Source organism: Bolinopsis microptera, chromosome 11, assembly GCF_026151205.1.
Source record: "Bolinopsis microptera isolate Bmic1 chromosome 11, MBARI_Bmic_1.0, whole genome shotgun sequence".
NCBI classification, from domain to species: Eukaryota; Metazoa; Ctenophora; class Tentaculata; order Lobata; family Bolinopsidae; genus Bolinopsis; species Bolinopsis microptera.
The window spans coordinates 4,421,159-4,442,055 of NC_087082.1; the positions used below are offsets into that span (position 1 = coordinate 4,421,159).

The 20,897-nt window shown below is 38.3% G+C and overlaps 1 protein-coding gene across 1 annotated transcript; it reads right to left on the bottom strand.

Annotated features, from left to right (window-relative positions):
• Positions 1-406: 406 nt before the first annotated feature.
• Positions 407-19,351, bottom strand: LOC134822934 (T-complex protein 11-like protein 1). Its single transcript, XM_063834215.1, has 13 exons — positions 19,204-19,351; positions 18,851-19,075; positions 18,556-18,756; positions 18,161-18,400; positions 14,806-14,912; positions 13,232-13,362; positions 4,985-5,048; positions 4,232-4,628; positions 3,883-4,096; positions 3,559-3,692; positions 2,265-2,404; positions 1,932-2,041; positions 407-1,698 (listed from the first exon to the last, which is right to left on the bottom strand). Exons 1-13 carry the CDS (start codon positions 19,206-19,208, stop codon positions 1,177-1,179), a joined length of 2,490 nt encoding a protein of 829 aa, XP_063690285.1. The 5' UTR covers positions 19,209-19,351; the 3' UTR covers positions 407-1,176.
• Between the last annotated feature and the right edge of the window lie 1,546 nt (positions 19,352-20,897).

A 20,897-nucleotide genomic window follows, 5' to 3' on the forward strand; every position in this document is an offset into this window, starting at 1 on the left:
GTTTAGAACTACGAGCTAAAAGAATAAAGAGCACAATAAAAATAATACTCCTTAATGCAGGAAGTGTTGTTCTTATAGGATCATTGGTATGTGAGATATTTATTGATCGTCGCAGTGATCTTATACTTATCCTGCAAACAGTATCGTTATCTCTACCCATCCTAGTGTCCTCGTATAACCCTGTTATTTATATCCTGCTGACGAAATCTATTCTCAACAATAACTCTAGAGTCGGAGGTGGAAACTGATAATAACTTTCATTTTTGCAGATTTTTGTCATCAAATTTGAGTTTTGTTAAATACTTTAAATTGAATGGTTGAACTGATATTCTGATGAAATATTCTTTAAGTCTTATTCATCTGAAACTCTATTTAATTTGTTCAATATAATAAAGTGATACAAGAGTTTGATAAAAATTTAGCTTAATTTTAAGGATTTACATTCGCATATTGCTGTAAACATAATGATTAAACATTCCACATATTTCATAACAAAAACAATTTTCAATTTAATCAGAAAAGTAAATCACACGACACAAACAATTTTGAACTTTAATCAACTTATTTCAGGTAAAATTTAGAATAAATTATTGATTATAAAATTACTTAAAGAAATCTAAATTTTAGCTTTTGGTCAGTTTTTAAAATCTGTCAAGATGACTCTTTAGTTCAAGAAGAATAGCGTAGAGACGTCAAACTTCCAGATTCCATTAAAAACCGTTTGTCATTTGAAAACTATTTTACTGGTTTAATTACATATACGTTTAATTACATAATATGTATGTTAAATTACATACATTGATGATGATTTTCTGCGATGTCCACAGTTTCCCTATTTGCCCTATTTGCCCTAATTATCGTTCATTAAACTACATTGATTCTTCACATCCATGAGTACATATTTATCAAATATGTTCGAGGGTCGTCGACCAATAAATGGCTCACTCGATGCCGAGTCCCAATAAAATTTAACGACAGAGTTTCATTGTTTCTCGATTGATCTACACCTACAGTTTGATTGTAGCACCCATTCATAGAACATATTTCATTGAATGCATGCTCAAAGTCAAACTTAATTCAGCCTGCTTCCAAGAAAGCGATTGTCAAATATCACCCATGCTGCATGCTGGACTCAACAGTCTCAATAAGAGTAGCATAAAATGTTCATTTCCCTTGTCAATTATTTCCTGGAGGGCTGATTTCCTTGAGGATTTTAGCGTAGTATGGTCCGTACACCCGTCTGTTGAAGTCCACAAGTTTCAGGTAAGTTTCCCCACATTTCACCACTTGTTCCTTAACCAGCTCAAACCCTTTGGGAAGAGCAGGTTTTCTGTTCAAACTCATCTCAGTGATGTACCCGGTAAGTCGGCGCTTCAGGAGATTGAACACAGGATCTTCCTCGGACTCCTGAATCACACCGTCCACGGTGGACTCGACAACACGCTGGAGGGTCTCCTTGTTCACACCAGGAACTTTAGTGACACACAGGTCCACTGTTTTGTGCAGGAGAAGGTCTCGGTAAGGTGCTGGGTCCTCTGGAGCTAGGATCTGGAGGGTGGAGTGGAGGGAGTTGAGGAAGGGTTCCTCGGCGTATCCGGGGTGGAGTGAGCCCAGTTTGAGGGAGAGGAGGGAGGAGAGGAGGAGGGAACGGACCTGAGAGCCAAGTTTAGCATACCGGCCCTCGTCTAGTGACACCGTCTGTAGGGAGTGTTTGTTAGTAAGAGCTTATATCACCACAATGTCATACAAATTACTATCAACCCCTACAGATGTTGTGTTAGAAACAGGGATTGAGGGATGGTGATTTCTCGAAACAATTTCACAGATCAAAAAAAACAGAAGTTTATTGATAATCATAAATGTTGTCTCTTGAACACAGTATTAAATTTCACAAGAAAAGCTAGAGAATATGAAAAGCTAGAGATAGGAACCTCAGGTTTTGGGGGTGTAGTAGAGAGCAGTGTGAGGTAAGCTTGGCACATTGTGGCTAGGGGACTGTCCTGTAGATTGTCTCTGAGCCATTCCTTTGTGTTGTTTAGTCCTGAGAAAGAGAACATTTTAGATGTAGTTGTAGAGAGACACCAGATTATCATACTTTATCATACTTCACATACCACAATATTTAAACCTGTCCAGAAGATTCTATTGTTTCGTCTGCTAAAAATTTGAAATATTCCAACAAATTTAATGAGAAAAAAGCCATGGTTTGGTTTGCTAAATATTTGAGGTATGTTAAGAATGAATATCGTTGGCATGAGACTCACCACTAGGATGATTTGTCAGGAATTCCTCGAATTTAGCTCTCTCGTATTCAATACTGTGTTGCTTGATGGTTGACTTAGCTTGTTCTAAGTAGTAATTAGCAACCTCCAATTTGATAGCTTGTACTCCTTCGAAGAGGGCCCTGAATAGACATTAGATTTAATAGTTTCAACACTACTATATATAGTAGTGTTGAAACTATTAAACTCAAATTATTTGTTATACCTTACTCGGGATTATTATAACCGGGATAAAGTGGTGGGTTTTGGAAGATTCCGCCATATTTTTCCCGGTCAAAAATTTTACCAGTCATAAAAAAACCCGCCGACTCAGATTATGGGGTTCCAAGGGGGTGGTGATCATCATATTTTACCTGAAGTCTCATATGTGCTAGAGAAGACTTTTGAAGCAGTGGATGGAGGGCTGTAACTTTATTGGCGGTTGCTACCATAATTTCGTTATAAAAATCACAATTTGGTTATAGAAATCAGATTTCAGTGTGGACCGTGATTCTCACTTTTCTTGCCCATGAAGTGAGTAAACTGTGCCACTATTTCATGGTCCACGGTGGATTGATTACTGGAGCAGTTGAAGATGCAAAGCCAAGACGTTCCCCAATACCAAGCGGTGGGCAGGAAATTAAGCTCCGGCTGACCTTCAGAGCAGTAGCCCCATTAGCGGACAAAATGAAAGTCTTGTTAAGACAACAATACAACTTCGAATTTGACGGTCAGCAGCAGGGGGATATCAATAATGATAATGGAGGGGACATTAGCGATAATGAGAATGAGAATACGCTTTAATGAAGATTTGACTTATTATTGCTATAGATTTATTTTCCTTTAAATACTAGACGTGTCTTTTTTTCTATTTCTGAGTAATATCAGTCACTGTAAATTGAAATAACTTCTTTAACAAGTAACAAAAACAGAAATTTCGGTTGAAAATTTGTTGACCTCTGAAAAAAAAACTTGAAAGGTCGGCCACCGGTAAATACATGACCGGGATAATTTGGCAGGTTTTGGGAAAGTCCGCCATATTTTTCCCGGTTATTAATTTTCCCAGTCATAAATTAACCCGCTATAATATTCCCGAGTAAGGTATATAACAAATAATTTGAGTTGTTTGATCATTAATTGAAGATTTCATGATCCTGCCATACCTGTGTAAACTTTATAAACATGTTTTAAGGACATCCTACAATAACTATCATTGCATGTGTCAAAATGAGGAAGAAATATTCTATGAGACCACACCTTTAACGACGTATTATTAACCGTTGACACATCTACTCACTTGAATATCTCGACAACATCTTTCAGTTCCATGATGGCTCGTATTTCAGGATCTTTAGCTGCGGAGCAGAGCTTCACGAGAATACTCACGATCCCTTCCACTTTTACAGACAGGTCAAAAGTTTGGTGTTCGATCTGAAAATGGTGATTGATTCATGAATCCCATTGCGGTTTTATTCATACGTTGTATTAACTAATACTATTTAATTAATACTATTCAAAAACTTAAATTAAGGAAATATAATGACTTTTATTCACTAGATACTGATCTGAAAATTTATTTTTTAATCAACACAATTCAAAAATCACTGCAGTCTTCACGTACCTGCTGTGTAATAAGGTCGATGTCGATTGTGTCTGCGATGAGAACTCTAAGAGGATGAGTTGCGGAGAGTTTCTCAATAGTTCCGATACCTTCAATCTGCTCCCTTATCTCTGCCAACATACTCACACACTGCTTGAAGTCTCCAGACTCAACGTCCGTTCGAACCAGATCCCAGAACGCTTTCTTCATTGTCGCTTCTAACTCGCCTTGTGTTCTGTTGGAGTAAAGTACTTTAGTTTTATGTACATCGTCACAGTGAAACAGAATGACGCGTTTAATTTAACCTTGGATTGACTACATTCGGACATTTCGAACGTTAAATGTAACTAACTAGTCCACCATCACTTACCCCTCAGATTCCTTCTTCTCGATCTTGTAATCTGAGTTCATGGCGATCTCGTGCGCCATCTCCATCTTTGCCATATCCTCATAGAACTCATCAGAAGGTCCTGCTTTTTCAGTTTCCGGTTGAGACACCTGTTCATGTGACTCGTGCCCCTCCTCGGGCAAGGGATCGTCTGGTGATACCGACTCTACAAGAGTTTCTACCAAGGCGGGTACTTCACTTTTGGTTTCAGTTTCAGTTTCAGTTTCTATTTGCGGAGGTGTGTCCACAACCGAGAACTTCTCCTTTAACTCCTGTACTGCTATCTCACCCCCGGTTTGTCGGAGTCGGTCGATCACCATCTGCTCTTGGGAGGCCACGTGTGCTAAGATCGCATTGCTGTCCGATATGTCTTCCTCAGCTGTAATTAAAACACGGTTAACAAATCTAGAATAGAAAAGGTGAATGGTGAACTGGTAAATTTTACCAATAACAATGATTAAGTATATAAAATTGATAGAAACGGCGCATTTTCGTTGATGATCCCTGTATGCACTATGCACCTTTAACCAGCAAGATGCAGATTGCAGTTGCTGCTAGACAAACTGCATATGAATAAACTTTCTCATTATTTGAAATCTGCCGAGATATAGATCTCTTCATGAGGTTATACATTGAAATACCAAGTATTAGCTCTTAAAGAGAGCATACTTTGGGTAGTTTGGGTAGAAATATTTACGTTTTAGCTACATTGATTAAGTTATTTAATTTATTTACCTCCCGGTATTTCGATAGATGTTGCAGCATTCTCAGCTCTCGCTGTCATCGCAGCTTTCACCTCCTGCAAACAAAATTTCATTACACGAAATCGAACACTAATACTTGATATATCAATATTTGCTTTCAGCAAAAGAATTGCATGTCAGTTATTGAAGTTGTCTTGAATTTCTTTTCAGAGGATGTATGTGTACAGCGTCAAATAGGCTGGGCATTCTGATTAACTTAATCTAGAGACAGGTAAATTTAATTAAATGCACAAGTTAACCTTTTTATCTTCTAAATCACATTCTGCTTCTTGGCTTACAATTCACGAGCAGGTTTCATAAAAGGTTCATCTCCCTACGAAATACACGCACCCGCATGGAAAATGTCAATAAGCGCGCAATTTGAAGCGTTGTCGTTTTCTAATTTTCATCAATAAATTTGCTGCGCGCGCTCTATAACCCACAACCAAAACATTACGCAATGCAGCAGTAGTTGCAAGTTGGCACATCTAACTAGTTAGTAAGTCATGGGATTAATAACAGTCACGAGATGCAATTACTCTGACATATCAATAGTGCCATGCGTGTTAATGGGAAGGAACTCTTTTAAAATTGTTGTTTTCTTCCTTGTCGCACATGGTCATCAGACACAGTCGTAAGACATAATATAGTCATATGACGCTGTGACGTTTCTTTGTCTGCGTAGTGCTTCAGAAAGATTTTAAATAATCGTCTTTCTTTTGTTTTAAATAGCTGAATCACGAGAAGATAGCGGAAATGTCTCAATATAAGTTTAAGTCAAATTCTAGACTCACCGCATGAGTAGAATTCACGTGATTTTACGCTAACATGTGTGACGAAGAACTTCAAACATGGCATGTTAAATCATGCCAAGAAGTGATCCTCGTGTTGTAGACTTCTCAGTAAGATTCAACTATGATAAATGAAATATAGGTAACGACAGTTAACGGAAAATGATGCCGTAAGTGCTACTTTTAAACATGGGCTTCCTCACCGTACATCCTTCTCTCTATCGCAAATAATCTCATTACAACGAGAAGGAAGTTAGACTTCTACCCCGCACATTAGCACGTGTATTTAGATAATTTGCCTAATTTGCAATCAGCACACGTGACACCATCACGCCCACTGGAAAAGCAGTGAGTCTCAAAATCAGTTTGGTGCTGCAGTGGACACCAGGACACAGGAACCGGAAATGTATCACATTTTGAGGGGGACGTTATATTCAGTGAATCAGAGGACTTTATTACACTTTACATATTCAGATATATCCTTCCTTCACAGATCTAATTTTATCGGAGTATGTTATTTGTAGAAATCACGTACGTTATGATTCAAGTGTTGAGTTGTGCGTACGACATTTTTATTCGAGATCTGACGACTGTTTTATTATTTAGCAGGTAAAATGTTTATTTTTATTAACTTATAATGAGGTATCGTCAGCAAGCTAATTAAGATTGGGCGTGGATAATGTGATCAAGAAATGTTAACCACAATACTGACAGAAACAATACGCATAGCTGCAGATGCAGTCCTTCCAATTATCCCTGGAGAGTACTACATACTACATTCCACACCTAAGTTCACATCCAGCTCCATCAAGAATTTGACTTCTGGTGATGATTTGAACATCAGGTTTGTTTAACAAACTCGTGCCAATAATTGACAACTATTAGAACAATCACCACTATGTTATACAGTATGATTTATCAGCAGTATAAACAAAGCATGACTCACACCAGCTCTCTCACATGACTCAATAACAAGCAATCCTCCGCATGCAATTCTCCCCACAGTTATTAACACAGGCCCCCACAGGTAGCTATTAATCAATTGTTGCGGTCCGTGACTCATACTCTTGTGATTATTGTGAACAACAATGAAATTCTTCAGTTAAAATATGGGATTTTTACTTTTGAGATGGCTGACTTAATGGTGACGGATGTTATTAAGTCACGTAGTGTATTTCTTGGGTTAATGACAGTTATTATACAGTAACGAGGAGCGTGTAAGATACACATGTGTAAGCCGATCATTTGAGGAGAGAATGTGCTGAATACCGTGCATGTATTTCTGAGGAATTAAATAGTTTGAATATTTATCATTTTATCAAATTAATGGTGCTCAAAATGGTCAAAATGGTAAAATGTGCAGTGATAAGTAATGGTAGTCACACCCAGAAAAGTCTGGAGGAATGCTTTGATTCATTCCTTTACAAATGCTCCGTGGGAATTACTGAATATTGGTTTCCATCACTTACGAAAGAACCAACTTCATTACAAACACTTTCGAATCTACTCACTAGCCAATTTCAGCCACTCTATGAGCTATAACCACTATTAGATCATCAGAGAGATAGAGAGAGAGAGGGAGAGAGAGAGAGAGAGAGAGAGAGAGAGAGAGAGAGAGAGAGAGAGAGAGAGAGAGAGAGAGAGAGAGAGAAGAGAGAGAGAGAGAGAGAGAGAGAGAGAGAGAGAGAGAGAGAGAGAGAGAGAGAGAGAGAGAGAGAGAGAGAGAGAGAGAGAGAGAGAGAGAGAGAGAGAGAGAGAGAGAGAGAGAGAGAGAGAGAGAGAGAGAGAGAGAGAGAGAGAGAGAGAGAGAGAGAGAGAGAGAGAGAGAGAGAGAGAGAGAGAGAGAGAGAGAGAGAGAGAGATTGTATGTAGGCCCTATATAATATATAGTGAGGTGTATATACAGCAGTACCTACTAACCTACTACCACCACTGTGTATAGTACAGTGTTTTTAACTGTAGCACGTGATAATAATAACACGTGCTTACAATACCATTATTAAGAGCTAAACAGTACAATTAACATTGTGTGGACATTGTTTGTTTTTATTAATACAACTACTGAAGTGTATGACATCATAAATTCGGTGCAGGGAATTTTGCATGTGGTACTTTCTCGAATAAAAGAAAATTTATGATACAGCTAAATTTAAATTCTATGCTTTATCTTTAACATAACTGTTGAAAAGTATTGAATAAATTGAGCCTAATATTTAGCTTTTTTCCCTAATAAGTCATAATATATAAGTAGTTATATGTAGTTAAATGTCAATATCTACAGGATACGGAAATTTACGTACGGGGGAAATATTTTAAACAAATGTCCTCCTCCAACAGTAAAGGTAGGTACTCTCCTAGGTACCCTCCTAGAAAAGGTACTCTGAGTAAGGTACTCCAGACGTGCACTTTAATTACCCGACAAGTGGTACTCGTTACTCCAACCAACTCTCTGTAAACAGAGATTAAGTCACCCTTTGTACTAGTATTAGATCACCAAACAGTCGAGTTTACAAGTCGTTGGAGAGAGATTACAGCCGCACCGCTGTTCGTCGCGAACTACTGGTCACGTGACGAGTTATTGGTCACGTGGTTACAAACGAATCTAGAGCACGTTTGAATATGATTTAGACTTATAAAGTACTGCTTTATTTGGACACTTTCAAGAGCTCAAGACTCAAGAAAGGATTACACGCGAGTCAGACATGTTTTGCAATTCGTATCAAACACTTTAATGGTTTTCATGCTAGGAATAAGATCATCACATTATGACTCAATGTTTCAGAGGAGTTTGTATGAGGGGTATTTTCAAATTCATTCTAATAAAATCACCTCTGATTCATTGCCGGCGCTGACCCTAAAGGCTCACTAAACCAGCACTGGGCCCTGCACACGGTTAGACTAATAAAATTTAACTTATGTCGTGATTAGAACAGTCCTGGAACTGGCAGCCTTCCAGCCCTCCAGACCTCCCAAAATCAGATCATTTCTACCCTGATCAGAGAAAATAATCTCATTACCTCATTAACTCATTAACTCATTATATCGTTATCTTTTTTCCAGTTTAAAGACAAATCTGTAAACCCCAAGTTTTGCCAGTCTAACAGGCCTGGCTCCACCTGGTGGTACTATAAATAGCATTTGCTGGCAGGGAGCCAAATTCATCTCAACACTCAAGTGAGACACAGCCCTCATAGCACAGACCGTCACTCTAAACATGGTATAATCACACACACAAGGTCCCTCTACTGCATTTAATTCATGTGATAAAAGAGACCGCACCTGTTTGTTTATTTGATAGAGATATGGAAATTGTATGGTGATGAAACCATTTACCCCCGATCTGTTATCACTGATGTAACAAAGTCTCGCTAGCTGGTAGCAAAGCTTGTTCGTTAAGTTGTACGTGTCTAACAATTACTGAATCAGTAATCATCTGCCTCCCTCAGACAGGTTGATATGGCCACTTATAAAGTTATAATTGTATAAGGTATTGAAGTAAGATGATCCATGAACTGACATCGCCACTACACGACGAATGAATTATACATGACACCTGGTTCCTTAACAATCTGTCACTCTGGACACATTGCTGGCTGAGGTTGTCTTACGGACCACTTTGATCAATTCACTCATCTCACCGATATTAATTAAGCGGCTTTAATTATTCGCAACACCAAATAATATGAAATATCATCATATCCGCGAGCAGCTGTAATGATGTGATATGTAATGATAAGTACACATGAGTGTTGAGTAATGATATTTACACACGCCTCTATCTGATCCAGCCGCAGCAACTTTCACATCATAATCATTACATCTAATTACATGATACACGTGGTAATTACATGGTAATTACTGTCTATAATCGGCCGGAATATCACCGGAAATCGAGGGAAATTTTAATATAATGCTGGGCGCGGAGATACTACTGGGAAATTGTATTTTTAATAAAGGATACTAATTAAAAGATACAGAGGATACAAGTATCCGTAAGTCGTGGTTTAGTGTCCACGATTATTCTGACTAATTATTTTCGTATCCATCCCTCTGCGCATTACACACTTGGATGCACAGAAGCTAACTCAAATTCTTATCATCAATTTATTAAATTTGATTACTTCTTTTCTAATCGCATTAAACTCCTCATTCATATAATGACATATCACTGTAAGTCAGCAAACAGTTTACAGTAATAACCACAGAAGATGGAGCCATACTTCTAATTCAATTACCGTGCACTGACCTTGCATTTGAACATGCTTTCGTTTTCATGCTCACAAATTAGCCAATTATTCAAATGTTCCGATTTTTTCTTAATTTTTGAACCAAGATGGTATGAACAATGTATGAATAATGTATGAATTATGTATGAAGAGTACATGAAACCTTAGGAAATTTCGAATTTTGCACTCAAAGTCTCCTTACCCCTAAGTTCCATGCCCGAATTTTCACTCAAATTTTTCACCCAAATAAAATTTGCCCGAATTTTTAACCCACATTTTTCGCTTTGACTGAAATATTCGGGCTAAAAAAATTCGTGAACTTGCGCACGAATTTTTTAAATTTCACTCAAATAATATAGTCGCTGCGGTTGTAATCAATACTATAATTGCATTTCGTTGTCCTAAATGTTTCTGGGATTACCTAACGCATATCATCATAACACTAATGATAACAACGCTATTACACTACACATCGATTACACGATTAGCCATTTTATTGAGGAGCTGCAGTGAGTCATTTTCGGGTTCCCAAGAACCAATGTTTTATTATCTGATATTTAGGACGACTGAGGAGAACTGAGGAGGATGACTGAGGAGGACTGAGGAAGAGGAGGAGGAGGACTGAGAAGAAGGGGGAGGAGGAAGAGGACTAAGGACGAGTAGGACTGAGGATGAGGAGGACTTAGGAGGGGAAGGACTCAGGAGGAGGAGGACTCAGGACGAGGACGAGGAGGACAAGGAGGACTGAGAAGGAGGACGAAGGACGAGGAGGACTGAGAAGGAGGACGAAGGACGAGGAGGACTGATAAGGAGGACGAGGAGGACTAAGGACGAGGAGGACTGAGGAAGAAGAGGAGGAGGAAGCATCTAAATGTTATTTCCACAACATTCTTGTCCGTTTTTGTTCCGTTCTTGTCCGCCCTACTTTTTGTCCGTTTTGAAAATATAGGGTACCGAACGGACAAAAACGGGCACAAAACATGATCCCCTCCCCAGTCCTTATATCTTTATATTAATTTAAGTTGGTCAAACATGTTAATTGCGAAGGAATTATTCTTGACTATGAAAGTTCAAACAACTTAATTTAGATATGTCAACCCTATTTTCTTAAATTTACACAAAAAAGTTTATAGAAAATATATGAAGGACACTAATTTGCTTCAGCACATTGGTTGTTACACTAGTTTACGTGATGTTTACGTAATTTTCATCCTAATTTAAACTTAGGTGGTCGCAGTCTCGATCTCACCCGACGCAACCGATACGCGTATCGATTTCCGCACGCAAATTATTTGGGCATGGAACATGTCACCCGAATAAATTTTTTTCACAAATAAAATTTGCCCGAATTATTTTACCGTATTATTTGGCCATGGAACTGGGGTTTTAAATAGCAGACAGCTAAATAAATGTTTCTAATTTTAGTTACACCCGACTTTAAAGCAGACAATTTTCCGTCTGCCTGTAAATTTGAAATGAAGGAAAATGCGAGGAATGAATAATGCGTGAAGTAAAACTGGAAATATCTCAACTGCGAGTCGTTGCTATTTCAAGAATCGAGCATCACGCGTACAGCTAACCAAAGGTCACGAGAAAGTCTTGTGATTCCCTGACAACAAAGATTCCGGGACAAGGGGACCTGTGAAAATCTACGACTCTTGTCAGTCGTAACCATATATGGTCAAAAAGTCGTGTTTTTGTCGCGTAATGTGTTTTTACATAGCCAGTAGCAAGGCCTGTCAACAACATACGGCTTCAGAAGACATACTATATTATTACGGTCAAGCCGTACAAGATCAAACGCTATATTCAACATTTAGCCCTTTGACTTAACCTATTGAGAGGACTAAATGAGAGTTCCAACTGGGTCCATCTCCAGTCTCTACATCCAATACATCAGCTGATAGTTGTTACAAATCATCAGAACAAATGGAAGTTTCCAGAAATAACTCTCAGATCGGACGCCAGTCAGTGTGAGTCATATCACTCGTAAATGTTGTTAGAAAACCTAAAGTTAACGCAAAAAAAGTCGCCAGAATACAGTAATATTTTTTTTTACTCTCGTTTAAAAACTCACAATTTTTTGTAGCCAGTAGTAAGTAGCTAGTAAGTGTAAGAATCAATTAAAACCAGGTAGGTACTAATTGTACGAAGGTGCAACACACCCGAGCGGAAGCAAAGTGTAATAAGGTTAGAAAGAACGGTAACTGAGCTGACTGAAACTAAAAGGTGAAACCTGCAGGCTATAGGATAGGTGTACTGTACACTGTACAATGTTATAGACAAGATTAGATGATATGTCATTGTTTACTTGTTCACATGTGCTGCAAGCATAATAATATTTGCGTTGATAATAATAGCAATAATGCCGCATGTGCTATTTGCAGATTGCAGCTCAAATTTTGACGAATTTAATGACTAACATCCACAATCCACATGTAATGGTACAATATTTTCCCCCGATTTTTTAATTTAAAAACTGGTCATCTCCATATTGTGGGCTACCCAAATTTCTACTACCAGAATTGTAAACAGTCTATTGTCAAACATTATCTGTGCCAAAATTGTTTAAAACCAAAGACTATCGACTGTTAAGAGAAACCATAAATCTCAACTTTAAGCAAATTTCCCTTCAATAGTAAAGCAATATCCCACCTTATTGTGGCGACTAAAAGTAACATTAATTTACCAACATTAGGTGTAAGGATAACTAGTGGTAACTGCAGTCTGACGGACAGGGAACAACTTGTTACTAAGCAATACATTAACTTAATGATTATACACTGAAATGTAACTTATGTGGAGGGTTAACCACGTTATTCGCCGAAAGAAAACCGTTCAGTCGGGGGATTCGATATTTGAGTTGACAGTTTGGTATAAATTGAAGATTTCACTGAAATAGAGATTCCACGAAATGGGGAAGTTCATAAGTCAAAAATTTAAATGCGACACTGAAATGTTCACTCAATAATCGATTCCACCAGAAATTTCGCTGTCAACTCATTTGCCAGTTTTAAAGTTATTGGCTAACGAGCGTCAAGAACTCTGATGTTTTTAGAAAAAGTAACAAACAGGAGACTCTGCCTTCATTGTCAGATTAATAGAAGTCAATAAAGCTGATTGGGGCCACAGACTAAACATTCGGGGTCGCTGGTCAGGAATAAAAGCGCAAATGTATGTATATATCCGTTATAAACAAGAAGAATTAAGTGAAGTACAAACCTGAAGTTGTTCCCAGTACTTGTGCAGTTCCTCAATCAGTCTGTCAATATCTACACTCTTCCACTGGTTAAGAGCAGCCACATACTCCGCCCAACAACCTCCAAACTTCAGAACTACCTGGTGTAGGACTCCTGAGAATAGAGGCACTGTTACACTTACTGTTACACTTACTGTTACACTTACTGTTACACTTACTGTTACACTTACTGTTACACTTACTGTTACACTTACTGTTACACTTACTGTTACACTTACTGTTACACTTACTGTTACACTTACTGTTACACTTACTGTTACACTTACTGTTACACTTACTGTTACACTTACTGTTACACTTACTGTTACACTTACTGTTACACTTACTGTTACACTTACTGTTACACTTACTGTTACACTTACTGTTACACTTACTGTTACACTTACTGTTACACTTACTGTTACACTTACTGTCACACTTACTGTTACACTTACTGTTACAGTTACTGTTACACTTACTGTTACATGTGATTTTGTACGTAACCCGCGCTTGTCTCCGTCAATAGTTAATTAATTAAAGCCACCGCGGGCTGCAGCTTCAGAGTGACATTATTGCTTAACTTTTAATTACTGCCCTGCCCACCATTCGTGTGTCTATTGTCGCGTTGTTATTTAGCAATTATTGGAGATATTCATAGAGATCATCTCAGTGACTTACCCCAGATGTTAAGCAATACTCCTTTACATTCAGCTATGATAATGTTAGTGACAAACCCAAAATGGGCGTCAAAATTCGCCGCAAAAACGTAGATTATGGTTTATCGTAACTTCTTTTGATCGAAGGGTACGAAGGTATTCACTACATTTTCAATTTTATGAATTGTGGAATAATGGCGAAGTTCATCAAAAATTCATCAAAATAAATTGGAATATTTTTGTCGACAAATCGTAGAACGGTGCGTCTACAGGACTATTATAATTATCTGGATAATTCTGACTAGACTTAATTTGCCTAATTATATATGTAAGCTTCCTGTGTTGAGTCGTAATTCTGATTCCAGCTTATTATCATAACCCATGACCTTGACAGTCGTTTATAAAGTAGTAGATGATGAAATAAACATAACGATGAATGTTACACTTACGGACTGTGTTTGATATGAAGTTAATGTTGGTAGTTATTGTTAAAGGCGTTATCAAAAATTGTGACTTAGCGCAGCTTACACTTATTAATTGTTATTAATGTCATGGATGTTTACCAACAAATTATGAAAATGACATTTTTTAGTTATATTATGTAAGCAGCATTATATGCAGTTGCTGGAAGTTGATGTTTAGAGGCATTCTTAATCGGGTTAGAACTATTTCCCAACAATATGCGTCTCAGTACCACGTGACAGACAAACAGAAACGAAAACCACTTAGTTTAAGGAAAAGAAAAATATAAAGTAAATTAAATAAACGCCTCAAAAATAACCTTATTCAACATTCAAGTCTAAAACCCGTATGAAATAAAAAGAGAAACTCGTAGCTGACGGAAAGAAAAACCATTGGCAAACAGAAAGAGAAACTGTAATCAAATAGAAAGAGAAACTAACGGTAGTGAGCACCAGGATACTTGATGAGCTGTCTAAACCTATTGACCAGATCCTCTCCCTTTGTAATGAGAGTTCTCTCCAGTTCTCCGTCATAAGCCAACACGCTCCTGAGGAAATATATTAGGAATACTATAGGGCCTGTCGTGATATCATGGATCGCTTAGGTTCCACCAGGATCTGGTAGTCCTCATAATTCTGCGGCCTCTATGTATCGTCATCTCGCACAACTCTGAAAAACCGTTGTGAGTTTGGCATGTGAAAATTTGCAGCCTTCTAGACATCGATTGGGTTAACGAGTTGTCGTACGTCACCTCAAGATCGGGTGACAGGGGGCTGAACAGGCCAGAACCCAATTGATTGGGTCTGAGGTCACGTGATTATGAGCCGGAGGTCACGTGACTATGACGTCACCAGAGCTCGTTCTCCGTTTCCCGCTCTTTGGACCAGGTGAGCTTGCATGCTTGTGAATGTGGGTGTAAGTACAGCTGTACTGTAGTTTATATCCAATTACCCCTAATAGAACGAAGATTTATTTTCTGACAGAAAGCTAGAAATTTACCAAAATATCGACTTTGTTCAAAATTTATTTTGATGACAATTCCTGACCTAAAACTGCACGAGAAATCGATTAAACTTGGTTTCAGAACTCAACAATGCTTCCTTATGCCTTAAAATCCATGTTTTATAGATACAATAAACATTTTGATCCTGTTGATTACTTAGTAACAGGTAACAAATACGCAGAAACAACCATCACACCTACATTGCATTTTTAACGGGTCGATTTAGAGTGACCAATAATCGTCGTGATGATACGTCATGTGTTCCTGATCATCATCATCAGCAATCAAGAGACAGGAGCGGGCCGTTGATAAATGTAATTGTTTGCCGACGTTAGATAAAATATACCGTTCGCGAACAAATTAAACACAAAATTCTTAGGTCAGGCAAGCATTTAAAAGTAAAACAAAAGTTCTACAAAATTACTAGACAATTTACTTATTTAAACAGCTTGTTTCTCTTAAAGTGAAATCGACGATTGGAATAACGAAACACAAGTTTTTGAAAACGCTAAATATTGGTCCGTAACATGCGATTTAGAACTCTTCCATCGATTTCTAGAAGGAGAACTTTTCAGTAGAATTTAAAAGTACGTACGATACGAGTAAATTAAAAAGTCCGACTCATTCGTACTTCTCATCTTAGGTCTGCACATAACAGACTTTTATGTACAGACAGCCGTTATTAACAGTACATAGTAAACAACACACACCATGTTCTAGTTGTACCTGTACATTATAACAATGTTGGTGTGTACTAGGAACCGACCGGAATGGGCTTTTGGCTGCCGGACCGGATCTTGCCGGATATCAATTTATTATCCGGTTAGCCGGATCTGCCGGACCGGAACCGGTGTTAGGAGGGTAAAATATAAGGCAGCCGGAACTTGCCGGAAAATTTAAATTAATCCTTATTATTGGGCTTTTGTCATTATCAATTATGATATTTATCCTTATAAGCCATAGTTTGTAATTACATAATAAGTTCCGCATTTCTAAGAGCTATACGACGTGACCAGACCGATGATGTTTACTGGCCTTGCTGACAAAAATATTTTTTTACGCCAGCAATATATATGATAAGTCTGTGTTTCTCCCTACTTCCCAACCCGACTAAGTGTGTCTGGTTACTAGAATAGTACTGGTACTCTGTACCCAGTACTGTACTGATAAGATAGTAGGCAGTGGGAGGGAGTAGTCTAGTGATAAGGTAAACCTGGTTAGTGAAGTTTCAGTCCCGGTAGATTGAGTAGGTGACATTGTATACAGAGTAGATCTCTCTAGATGAACACATTGGAACCAATCAGGGACCAGTATTCCAATATTGGAACCAATCAGGGACCAGTATTCCAATATTGGAACCAATCATTACTGTCCGTACTTATCGTTGTTACTTATTCTGTATCAACTCTGTCTGACCCGAGTTTAGGAAACGAAATGTGCAAGAATTCTGAATACCATTCTGACACGTGCAATTCGTGCATGATTTTTACTGGTTATAACAGGTCCATTATTGAGGTTACTCTTTATTTCCCTACTTCCGATTTAACACATGTAGTAACATTTGCAGGGAATATTGTAACCTTTCACCGATTGTTTAGTGTAAAAATAAAGTTTATTGATGCACGATTATGCAGGCCTCCCCTTTGCAACACGAGCTCGGAAGCGGGAGCTCTCGATACGGTGATGTCATTATATTAATTATAAACAATGTAAGCTTAATAATATTCAATATTCATGTCATATATGCTCTACTGAAATTTTCATTTTCATGGTGCTGTGCCTTGAAAATGATCCTCTTATTTGTAAAGCTATTCTCAATACACATGCAGTCACAAAGTGTGATAACTGTTTCTACAGGGGTCGAATTCACAAAAATAACGTAAGCCATTGATTTAAAGCAACCGCCGCTCCTGTCTCTTGATTGCTGATGATGATGATCAGGAACACATGACGTATCATCACGACGATTATTGGTCACTCTAAATCGACCCGTTAAAAATGCAATGTAGGTGTGATGGTTGTTTCTGCGTATTTGTTACCTGTTACTAAGTAATCAACAGGATCAAAATGTTTATTGTATCTATAAAACATGGATTTTAAGGCATAAGGAAGCATTTTTGAGTTCTGAAACCAAGTTTAATCGATTTTTCGTGCAATTTTAGGTCAGGAATTGTCATCAAAATAAGTTTATAACAATGTCGATATTTTGATAAATTTCTAGTTTTCTGCCAGAAAATAAATTTTCGGTTTTTATAGGGGTAATTAGGTATAAACTACAGTACAGCTGTACTTACACCCACATTCACAAGCATGCAAGCTCACCTGGTCCAAAGAGCGGGAAACGGAGAACGAGCTCTGGTGACGTCATAGTCACGTGACCTCAGGCTCATAATCACGTGACCTCAGACCCAATCAATTGGGTTCTGGCCTATTCAGCCCCCTGTCACCCGATCTTGAGGTGACGTACGACAACTCGTTAACCCAATCGATGTCTAGAAGGCTGCAAATTTTCACATGCCAAACTCACAACGGTTTTTCGGAGTTGTGCGAGATGACGATACATAGAGGCCGCAGAATTATGAGGACTACCAGATCCTGGTGGAACCTAAGCGATCCATGATATCACGACAGGCCCTAGGAATACTACGAACTACATACTACCATTACTACCAGTACTACCATATTAATTCATGTTTTGTCATGTTAGCATGAGGAGAGTGTAAGATTTTGTAAGCAATTTGGGTTATTAGGTTTACAATAATATTTACAAAGAAGCTAGCTAGACCCCCTACCTGGGGAAATATTTTATCATGAAGCAGGTCAATAGGATTCGGGGTCCAGCCTTTCGGTTCCAGGTTTGATTGAACCGGTAGATAGCATCCAGGAGATTACTGCTAGCTTTGATGTTGTTGCGGGAGATTATGATGCGACGCAGGTCGTAGTAAGTCGCTGGTTCTCGGGTTCCCAGCAGCTCTTTGGGGCACACTTGGAGGAACTCACGGATCCTCTTCTTCAGTATCATGGTGTGCCACCTGATGGTATCATATCAAGTCAAATACATACAGTGAAACGAAATTAATTGTAAATTAATTGTAACAACTCTTGTTTCTAGCCAAAAGTTGAAAACTTGTTCAAAGCTTGGAAAATTATTAGATAGGTTTACAGAACTACATAATAAGAGACCCACCATATCTGGATACGGCGTGCAGCACACCACCTACAGGAGGTCAAAGAACGGAGCTGTCTGTTTCTCAGCTCCAGGTTTCTCCTAGCAATCCCAGCAGCAAGCTTCTCACGGATTGCCTCTAGACGGTCTTGTTGCTCCTTCTCTTGACGCTCAATGTTTGTAAGACGCTTTAGTTTCGCATCTGCAACCTTTTGCTTGCATCTGATGGAAAATCCAGATAAGATGAGAAAATAAGTGATCATAAACTTTGATAGTTTTTTGGGATAAAACTTATCAGGATGGGGCAAAACGTTACCTAACAGAGATTGACTTCAGTCGTCGGGAACGTTTACACTCAGCGTTTTGGAGTCTTGTGTTCATCTTCTTGATAGTCTGCTCAGCCTGAAACTTTTTATTCTCCGAGTTTTCCTGCACAGTCTTCTTTACGTGACCAACTTGATCTGACAGTCGTCTTACACGACCGTTGATGATGGCTTTTCGCTTCGCCTCAGCCATACTAATGTTTGCAGTTTTGCTTTCCCTGAGTATATTAAAATCGCTCTAAGATCATTTCATAATTCATCATGCAAAAATGTTGAGTATTCAATGCTTAATTGAAATAAAATATAAACTAATATAGCACTTTAATAATATGAACATTGAACCTACCACATTTTGCGTTTTCTGCTCTCAATCCTGTCTTTTAAGTAGGATGGTAGTTCCAGAGGAGGACTGCAAGCCACATCCTCGTTTATCCAAACTTCGGCATATTCCAGGGTTTGCACCCGAAGTTTATAGTTGCGATAGCCATTGCTATGTGTCTAAGGTAATACAGGGTAAGATGACAGTTTCACCTGGTGTATGCAATGGGTCAATCTATTAGCCTCTAACTTAATTGATCACACGATCATAAATAATAATGCCGCATAGAAATTGCATTTAAACTTTTGTTGTGTATCATACATTTTCTAATATTGATAATTGCCACTGCAGTTGTACAGAATCCTAGAAATCATTTTATCTCCTTTGATTTTTCTCAATAATACTGGTACTTTCCAAGCTACAACCTCACATGTAGAAGGACTGTGGTGTTTTCGTTTGCTCAACTTACTTCTAAAATGCCATTAATTTAGTGTAATTGCACTAACTTTTACATTTAAGATGAAAGCACAAATTTTGATGAAATTGTAAATACTTACCAATGTCAAAGCAGTAATACTTTGTGGTGATCTCACCAGAAATGAGCTTAACACTGCACACAATATCTTCAATACTAGTGTATTGCACCGATTTATATTTGGTAGTTTTTAGAGATTCCCAGTAAATTTATTCAATCAAAATACACATAAATATCAATCCAATCATTACCGGACCACTTTCAATCTATTGTACGGTCGAATTGATTGTACGGTCAAAAATATAAATTCGTGTTCAGAGTTCCTAGTACTGTATCAAGCAGAAATACCGTTTACTAAAAAGGCCATCTATAAAAATTATCAGAGATATCAATATAACCGATTCAAACTCAAGTGCAGTATAGTAAGGTAAAATAAAGCGTGAACTACTTCCAAAAACTGCAGCATGTCCAGCATTCTCCATACACAGGAAATACTACCTTGGTAACTATACCATCAGAGAGGACACCTTCCATCAAACCTTCTCTATCAGTAACATAGTGGGGTTCGCTAGAGCTACCAAGTATCTAGATTTCTATGAACCCCCTTAGTCTCTTTCTCTTAGCCTTAGCTGACGTAATTGTCCCTCTACCACAATCACCCTCCCCTCCCCAGATCGTGTTCAGACTTGCAGAAGGTCCTGCTACCCAGCCAGTTCTAAGGGCTCAATAGTCCACTGGACGGCTCTCGTAGCTTGACTTAATGCCTGTCTCTCTCTCTCCCCCCTCACCCCTCTTTTTCAAATTTGCTGATTGTGGAAGGGACAACCACGTTACCTACTCAGTTTCCTTTTATTGCTCATTGACATGATTCAGGGACTTCCCCAGCCCTCTATATCTTTAACATGATACCTCCCAGGACCATAGTATTCCATACCAGACATTTCTTTAACTCCTCGTTACAGCAAGACTAATACAACACGGAGAAGAAAAGAAATAGAGACAAGAATACGACAGCCATGGACTCCTACAAAAGACTAACAGAAGGAACATCCCGGTTTGATCCTTCTGAACTATGCATCTTATATCGGTATAGTATTGGTATCTATTTATTACCTATTGTTATTTTTTATCTTTGCTAGTTAATCAGGTTTTTGGGTACCGGGCCATCCTGGTTACCCTGCTATGGGCCGTTCCCCTGGCTTATGCAGGTCTAGTTTACCCATATATATACTTCCAAAAACTATGT